The 8,274-nt window shown below is 49.2% G+C and overlaps 1 protein-coding gene across 2 annotated transcripts; it reads left to right on the forward strand.

Moving 5' to 3' along the window:
* The first annotated feature begins 38 nt into the window (after nt 1-38).
* Nucleotides 39-5,336, forward strand: ube2v2 (ubiquitin-conjugating enzyme E2 variant 2). 2 transcript variants are annotated; one of them, XM_056292531.1, is made up of 4 exons: nt 39-193; nt 3,988-4,136; nt 4,250-4,375; nt 4,496-5,336. In XM_056292531.1, exons 1-4 carry the CDS (start codon nt 178-180, stop codon nt 4,640-4,642), a joined length of 438 nt encoding a protein of 145 aa, XP_056148506.1. In that variant the 5' UTR covers nt 39-177; the 3' UTR covers nt 4,643-5,336. The 2 variants fall into 2 exon arrangements, with proteins under 2 accessions (XP_056148506.1, XP_056148505.1); XM_056292530.1 differs by lacking the exon at nt 39-193 and adding an exon at nt 2,071-2,193.
* Nucleotides 5,337-8,274: the final 2,938 nt, after the last annotated feature.

The following is an 8,274-nucleotide window of genomic DNA, read 5'->3' on the forward strand; positions in this document are numbered from 1 at the left end:
GCCAGCACACTTAGGGCGGCGTGGCTGGCGGGCCGAGACGCCCCACCTGCAGGAGGGCTCCTCCGCCCGGAGGCGCCGCCGCCGCCGCGTACCGGAGCGTTATCTGGCACGTGTGATGCTGCTCGTTAACTGATGTGATGTCACAGCTCTGTGCGCTTCTGGATTTGGCTGAAGAAGATGGCGGCCTCCTCAGGTTAGTGTGCCTTCAAACTCTTTCGGAGAACCGAATTCGGCGGCCAAGCCCGAGCCGTCGCGTAGAGCCGCGGAGGGCGAAGGTGGCGTTTCCCGGCTCCAGCCAGTCGGGAGACTTGAAACGGTCGCGATTTCCTTTAAAATCGCCAAATGCGGCAAGGCATGGTCAATCACGGCACTGTCTATTTGATGGAACTTAGCAAATTGGCTAACCCAGCCGGGGGGAGACATTGAGCGTAGCGCGGAATTAGCATGACTGGCTAAAGTTGTCGAGGAAAGGGAGGGCAACGATAGAGGCTCGCTGCAGGGTCAGTCACTAACTAATCGACTTGCGTTATTTGGTACAAGCATATAAATAGCGTTCGGTTTATTATGTCATAATAAAGGTGTTTCTAAACACAGGAAAACACTCAGGGGTGTCAGCTAACTAGGCGAGCCAGAATATTCCCAACAGCACAGCTGTGCTATACAGCTAGCGTGAACTATACGGAACGCCTCGCTGCTAACGTTAACTATACTAAACGCCTCGTTGCTACCAGGCTAACGTGAACTACACGGAGCGCCTCGTTGCTAACAGGCTAACGTGAACTATACTAAATGCCTCGTTGCTAACAGGCTAACGTGAACTACACGGAGCGCCTCGTTGCTAACAGGCTAACGTGAACTACACGGAGCGCCTCGTTGCTAACGTGAACTATACTAAACGCCTCGTTGCTAACAGGCTAATGTGAACTATACGGAACGTCTCGCTGCTAACAGGCTAATGGGAACTATACTAAACGCCTCGTTGCTAACAGGCTAACGTGAACTACACGGAGCGCCTCGTTGCTAACAGGCTAATGTGAACTATACGGAACGTCTCGCTGCTAACAGGCTAATGGGAACTATACTAAACGCTTCGTTGCTAACAGGCTAACGTGAACTATACGGAACACCCCGCTGCCGACAGGCTAATGTGAACTATACTAAACGCCTCGTTGCTAACAGGCTAACGTGAACTATACGGAACACCCCGCTGCCAACAGGCTAATGTGAACTATACTAAACGACTCGCTGCTAACAAGCTAACGTGAATTAAACGCCTCGTTGCTAACAGGCTAACGTGAACTATACGGAGCGCCTCGCTGCTAACAGGCTAACGTGAACTACACGGAGCGCCTCCCTGCTAACAGGCTAACGTGAACTACACGGAGCGCCTCCCTGCCAAGGGACTAACGTGGACTCAGTTGATCGTAATAACCTAGTTGCTGTGAAAGAGTCCCAACATTTGTCCGTTGCTCCTCATTAGCTAACCTGTATATTTAATAACCGAGAGGAACCCGACCTAAAAATTAAACTATGCTGGAGTTGTGTGTGTGTGGCCACCGTGACACACCTCAAAGCCACCACAACACGTCGTGTATAGTGGAGCGTATGTCGCGATGGGGGCCGGTCCCGCTGCGGTCAGCGGGGCTCAACTTGCGCCCGCCGAAGTGCTCAGTCGGCCCGTTCACCAGAACCACGGGCGCACCGGGGCTCATGTAGTTGTGGACACGGAAAAACGTGTGGCGAATAATCGGGGGGAGGGGAGGGGGGGCTGAGGAAGAACCGACCGACGTCTATTCACTCGGATGCTTTCGTCCCAGCAAGTAGACGCGGCCCGCAGCGTCAGCGCACCAGGAAGCGGGGCAATTTGGGAAGTTGCGGCGCAGGGTGGGCAAACCTACACGCAAGGTGTGGTGGAACGGTACGGGGGAATTTTCCTCTGGTTTCGCAACATCGACACGGCTGCGTAGTAAACCTTATATTGTACCGCTGAAACGCGTTGGGAGGGGGAGGGGGAGGGGAGGGGGGGTTTAACGGCGCTGCTGAAAGTCAAATAATGAGGAAGTCGCCCCGCGTGAATACCCAAGCTCGAAAGTACCGTCAACTGAAAACAAGCGACCACTTGGTCCGGGGACATGCGGACGGATTCCTTACTGAATGTGTGTGTGCTTCGGCTGCGCAAGATGGATGAGAAAGGTGATCTGGGCTGGAGACTGGTGCTCGAGTGGTAAAGCAGCCTGGCGCTCCAGCATTTGGCACAACACACTGTGTACACCTCCACTGATGCGTTCACTGCACCAGGGAGTCCCCGTGGTGTCGGGCCCTCGGTGTATTTGTGCTAAGCAGCAGGTTGACCAGAGCTGGGTGGGTTTGCCTCTGGTCAAATAGGTGTGTAATACACACCATAGGATGCATAGGTTTTGGTTTGGGGATCCCCCCACCCCCTCTTTTTCCCCCTCTAGTTATTACTCTGTTGTACATTTCAGGGTTTAATACTAGACAGGGATTCAACTTGGAAGTCAAGAAACAGGTTTTAATAAATCAGAAATTCCCATACGCCAATTTAGCTATCGCCTCATTACTTGCACTACACACTAGATGGGAACATGTGACTTTTGAAACTGAGGTTTGAAGTCGGATTTGTAACGAACACCACTTTGAAGTTGGAGAGGCGTTAAGAAGTGGGCGATCAGTGACGGGGGAATAGCCTCACCTCTTCATCAAAGTTGTGTTTTCGTTTTGCGTTTTCTTCCCCCTTTGTATGAACCGGTCTCTCCAAGATCATTACCAATTCCATTGCTTTTACTCGAAGTGGTACCAAGGTAAACTTTTGGATTTGGCAATGTCTTTTTTTTTTTTTTTTTTTTTTGGTTTTGACAACAGTCACAAAGACAACCGAGGGCCCCCCCCCCCCCGTCATCAGCGTAGCATGTTTATGTGAAAGCTGTAGCTCAAAAGACTTGCAGAAAAAGAGGAGCTGTGTTCAGAGACGTTGGCAAATGTGTAATGCAATTCTTTTATTTCTTTTGGAGGACTTGTGCCCGCTGGCAGACAACGTGCGTAACAATCACAAGGTCCAAGGAACAGATCTGAACGCAGATTGTGCCATTCTTCCACGGCCGTCGCACTAAGCAAAATTAATCAAACGCAGCAAACCAGTTACCCGGTGTCACTTTAATTACATCTGCCATCTAGTATCTGCTAGGCATTTGAGGTTGCAAGTGTTCCATCATTTACACATAGCCATTCTGAATGCCCGTCATTCTGCATATATCACGCCAAGATCAAAACCAGTTCCTAACACAAATGTAAAATTTAACCCTACACACACATGTGCACACACACACAAAAGCTAGCAACACGTGTTGGAACAGTTTAAACTGGTTATAGTTGATGTTATAGTCGGCTCAAGGCAATTCTTTGTAGATGACGGAACCTTGCTCTTGTGAAAGTCATTGGCATAGGGTTTTGCATTCGAATCTTGTGACTGCTCAACCCGAATCATTGCTTTTGATTGCATACATGGTTGTGCCAATACTGAATGAAGAGAGGGCGTCGCTACTCACTGGTGTCGGATATCTTGAGTGACTGTCGTTGTATATAAGGCGTCATGTAAAGTCAAACTCCACTCTGTCGACAGAAATGTGCGCAGCACGCTTGGCAGCTGGTCAGACCGGTGTGCGCAACATCAGTTTGAGCTATGGCGTTAGTCACTTAGTTGCCCCTCTTCAGTCAGGCCTGTCCCACATCTGGGATTCTTTCCGTGTGAATTTCCATCATCAGGAGGGTTGATGCGTGTTTTAACAAACGTTACCAAAAGAATGCAGAGTTAAAATGCAACCAAAAATTCCCGAACTCAAACATAATTTTATACCCTTATCCCAGAATTTCATTATCGCCCGCTGGATGATCATCAGCTTTAAGCTGTGCTAACCAAACAGGTCCGTTTAACTTGTATACATTCCTCCTTTTTTCTTTTTTTTCCCCCAGGAGTTAAAGTTCCACGCAATTTTCGCCTTTTGGAAGAGCTCGAAGAGGGACAGAAAGGGGTCGGCGATGGCACAGTCAGCTGGGGCCTTGAGGATGACGAAGACATGACTCTTACACGGTGGACAGGCATGATCATTGGACCAGCAAGAGTAAGCCTCCTCAGCCTCCTTCACTCACGGTCCTAGCAGCACGTGGGACATTAGTAGTTGACCAAAGCTAATGTCTGATTTTCATCTTGAATTTATCTCGCCTTGTTTTTCAGACTAGTTTCGAGAACAGGATATACAGTCTGAAAGTGGAATGTGGACCTAAATACCCAGAAGTAGCCCCGACTGTTAGATTTGTAACAAAAATTAGCATGAATGGGATAAATAATTCCAACGGGATGGTAAGTATAATCCTCTTTTTTGTGTGTCTGTGTGCAACACACTGTCTGAACTGGGACGCTGTCATACACGATGCGGTATGCGGGACGAGGTATTCACTGCTGTGTTTTCTTTTCTCACAGGTGGATTCACGTAGCATACCAATATTAGCAAAGTGGCAAAACACATATAGCATTAAAATTGTTCTTCAAGAGCTAAGGCGTCTAATGATGTCCAAAGAAAATGTGAAGCTTCCACAACCACCAGAAGGACAAACCTACAGCAATTAATTGTAACAGATTGTGTTGCCCCTCTGTTGTAAAACCTTACTCTCTTAGAAATATTGTGTAAATCTTCCAAGATACTCACTTTGCACATCAGCGGTATCGTCGGCGGGAGCAAAATTGGACTCTTATTACTTTGCTCTTTCAAATAATGTCCTGGCAGTTAAGCACTGAATAGATAGATAACACTTCCAAGTGCACAGTTATCCCCCCTTGATCAGGGTTCCTTTGACCATAACCTTTTATTTGACATGTTCCAATGTAACTTGGCTTGAAGAGGGAAGCATGGCACCGTACATCGCTTGAATCCCAAGTCCCAACAGTTTTACGTTCAAATGACTGCTGGCTGCAGCACGTGGCAGAGGAGTGTGTATGATGGCATGTTCTGTAACTAATAAATAGTTGAGGAAAGGACACATTTTTGAATTTCTAGTTGTATTTAGCGGAATCATTGAACACAGATTGATAAATACCGAACTGTGGCTGTAGTCTAAAAAGTAGTATCACAAGGTGAGAAAGTTTTTTTTTTTATACATATAAATATATCTGTATTTGACACGATACCAACATGTTCTCCAGTTCTTTGACATGTAACAGACGTTGAAGCCTGTTCTGATCTGAAACCCTCGCATTTAACTTCTAGTGAAAATGGCAGGTGTATGATCTTGTGATTTTCTGAAATTAAAATCACTGTCTGCAAATGAAGGTGTAAAGTGACGTCAGTTTCTTTGTAGCCAAGCCCACGTGCCGTATCTGTGTCTGACAACGTGCTGCAACTCGGCCTTCCGTGCTGCTGAACACGTAGCTTACCTACAAATGAAACGCCACCTGCTCTGTGAGGACGCGCTGGCCAATCACGTGACGCTGAAATGAGTTCCGCATATTTAACCGGAAGTTTGGCCTGCACGTCTTTTTTGTCTTTTGTTACAATATAACTTTTTATTCCCCCCCCCCCTTCTCTCCCCCATTGCATCACCCCACTCTTCCGAGCCGTCCTGGTCGCTGCTCCACCCCCTCTGCCGATCCGGGGAGGGCTGCAGACTACCACATGCCTCCTCCCATACACGTGGAGTCGCCAGCCGCTTCTTTTCACCTGGCGGTGAGGAGTTTCGCCAGGGGGACGTAGCGCGTGGGTGGATCACGCTATCCCCCCCTCCCCCCTGAACAGGCGCCCCGACCGACCAGAGGAGGCGCTAGTGCGGCGACCAGGAAACATGCCCACATCCGGCTTCCCGCCCGCAGACACGACAATGGAACCTGTGCATAGCTGTAGTCCACTGACTTCCGGTTTCTACTGCAGCGGTCTTACCGGTTTCCTGTTTGTTGGCGTGTGCGATTGACAGTGGCGTTTTTTTTTTTGTTTTTTTTTTTTTGCGATGCCTGCAAGATTTATCCTGACGTGGATAAATGTCAACCACATGCACAGAATTGTCTGCAAACTTCCACCTGCACCTGCCAGCAAACCGGTAAATAGTGACCTCCACAATTATGAGGACGAGCGGACGGACAGAATGGTGGACGTAACTTGACACGTTCCGCCCGTTTGCTGGTAGGTGCAGGTGGAAGTGTGCGGACGGCTGTGTGTGCACGCGGTTGACATTCATCCATGGTAAATCTTGCAGGCATCGCCAAAAAAATAGCACCCGCCAACAAACAGGAAACCGCTGCAGTAGAAACCGGAAGTCAGTGGGCTGCAGTTATGCACAGAGTCGGTTGTCTCTGCAGGGACGCACGACCAAGCCGGAAGTAACATGGGGCATTCGGACCGGCGATCCCCGTGTTGGTAGGCAACGGAATAGAGCGCTACGCCACCCGGACGCCCCCCAGCTTTTCATTTCTTCGAGGAAAGAGGTTGCCAGGTTTAATCGGCGACCTCTAACCTCAACCTCATCGGTGTGGTGAAGGGGTAAATTAGCAGCCCAAAACACAGCTTACCCACCGTTTCCTCTGCAGATTTGGTTGCCTTTTCCCTGGGGCTTAACACAAGTCTTCATCGCATGAATTCTTCATCGCATGAAGTCTTCATCGCATGAAGTCTTCATCGCATGAACTCGGTGTAAACGTTTTTAGGGAATGGTATATTTCAGTGGGGGAAATACACAAACTAATGCTTTCCTGGAAATATCAGCTGGTTGTCTAATAATCATAATCTGCTCGCTCTTTTCGTTACCACAAAATCCCAACTCGGCTTGGCGGCCAGCAGCCGAGCCCAGACTTCCAAACTGGGATGTGAGAGCGTGAACCAGCCTCTTGTCGTGTGTATAGCAGACTCACCCTGTCTGTCCTCTCAGGGTGAAATACGCTTTTCAGCAGCTAAGTTGAGAAAATGCGTTCTCACTGTAATGCCCCCGGGGGGGGGGGGGATAGTCGGGGATAAGGGAAGGATTCGTGTTTTGCTGGGGTATGTCTTCTGATCTGCAGCCCTTTCAACCTCTCGCGTAAGAGCAGATGTAATTCTGGACTGGTTGTCACGTTGAGGACTTTGGCGGCTTAGCCATGGTCAGAGGTCTTGCGATGGTTGTAATGTTGATCCTGTTCCCTCGAATCCAGATCTTGTGGTCTGGATGTGAAGTACCTCAAATCTGTATCGAGTCATTTAGAACTTTGAACAATATACTGACCTGTTTTTTTTTTTTTACCAAGTTGAGCTTTTGGATCAGGGCAGCATGTCCTCGAAGTTCTAAGGGAGTTTGATCAATGAAGAAATAATGGACTATGGTGGTTGCTACATGGTTACCATCACCATCATTAGCGGTCACTCGGGGTCGAGTATGACTGCCTTCCCTCTGGGTCCCTCTGGGTCTTCAGGTGGGTGGAGAGGCCGATCCTAGAGCCACATCATGGAAGGACGCCTGCGCGTGACAACTTTTGACGTGGGGTGGCTGATACACCTGCAGCCACCACACGGTCCTTGGCAGGGGGTGGCCAGAGTCCAACGGCATGGAGAACCAAGACGATTAGGGACCACCCTCTGTTGCAGCCTTCATCCACCTTCACTGCCGTTGTGACCTGGAGACATCTTCCGCCAGTTCCACCGTTGAGGTCTTTGTTGGATGGCGCTTCGTCTGGAACCTCCCCCTTGACCCGTCCGCCATGGGTGACCCTACCAGGAGCCAAGCTCCGGACGGCGTGGCTCTTGGGCTCATTGGTACGTGCAACCTTCTCCACCACAGTAAGGTGGTGATCCAGGAGAAGATGGTGCCATACTGGGCCTGCGACTGACCACACACCTCTACCAGTGCGGAGCCTGGTGTCTCATGGCTGGTGTGAAGCACATGTCTGTTGGCTGCCCACACTGACTGGGCACCGACTGCTTCATCAGCCCTGAAGGACGGAGAAGCTCAGTATCTGTGTAAAGCAGTATAAATACAGACCATCTGTTGAAAAAAGGTATTTATTTGGTTAAAACCATTCCAACCATAAAGAGCAGATATGTTACGTGGCGACTCAAAGTAGGTAGGATAGCTAAGCCCCTCCCCTCCCCCCGGGATGTTTTTTTTCCTGAATCGTCAGCAGAAATGGAGATGAGTGGTACACTTGCCTGCAAACAAGTTGTGCCAGAATATCAAAACAAATATATGGAGGAAGCGCGCTTGAAATAAACGAAAAAGTCGATCTGAGAACGTCCTGGTGCATTT

Source organism: Lampris incognitus, chromosome 14 (genome assembly GCF_029633865.1).
Source record: "Lampris incognitus isolate fLamInc1 chromosome 14, fLamInc1.hap2, whole genome shotgun sequence".
NCBI classification, from domain to species: domain Eukaryota; kingdom Metazoa; phylum Chordata; class Actinopteri; order Lampriformes; family Lampridae; genus Lampris; species Lampris incognitus.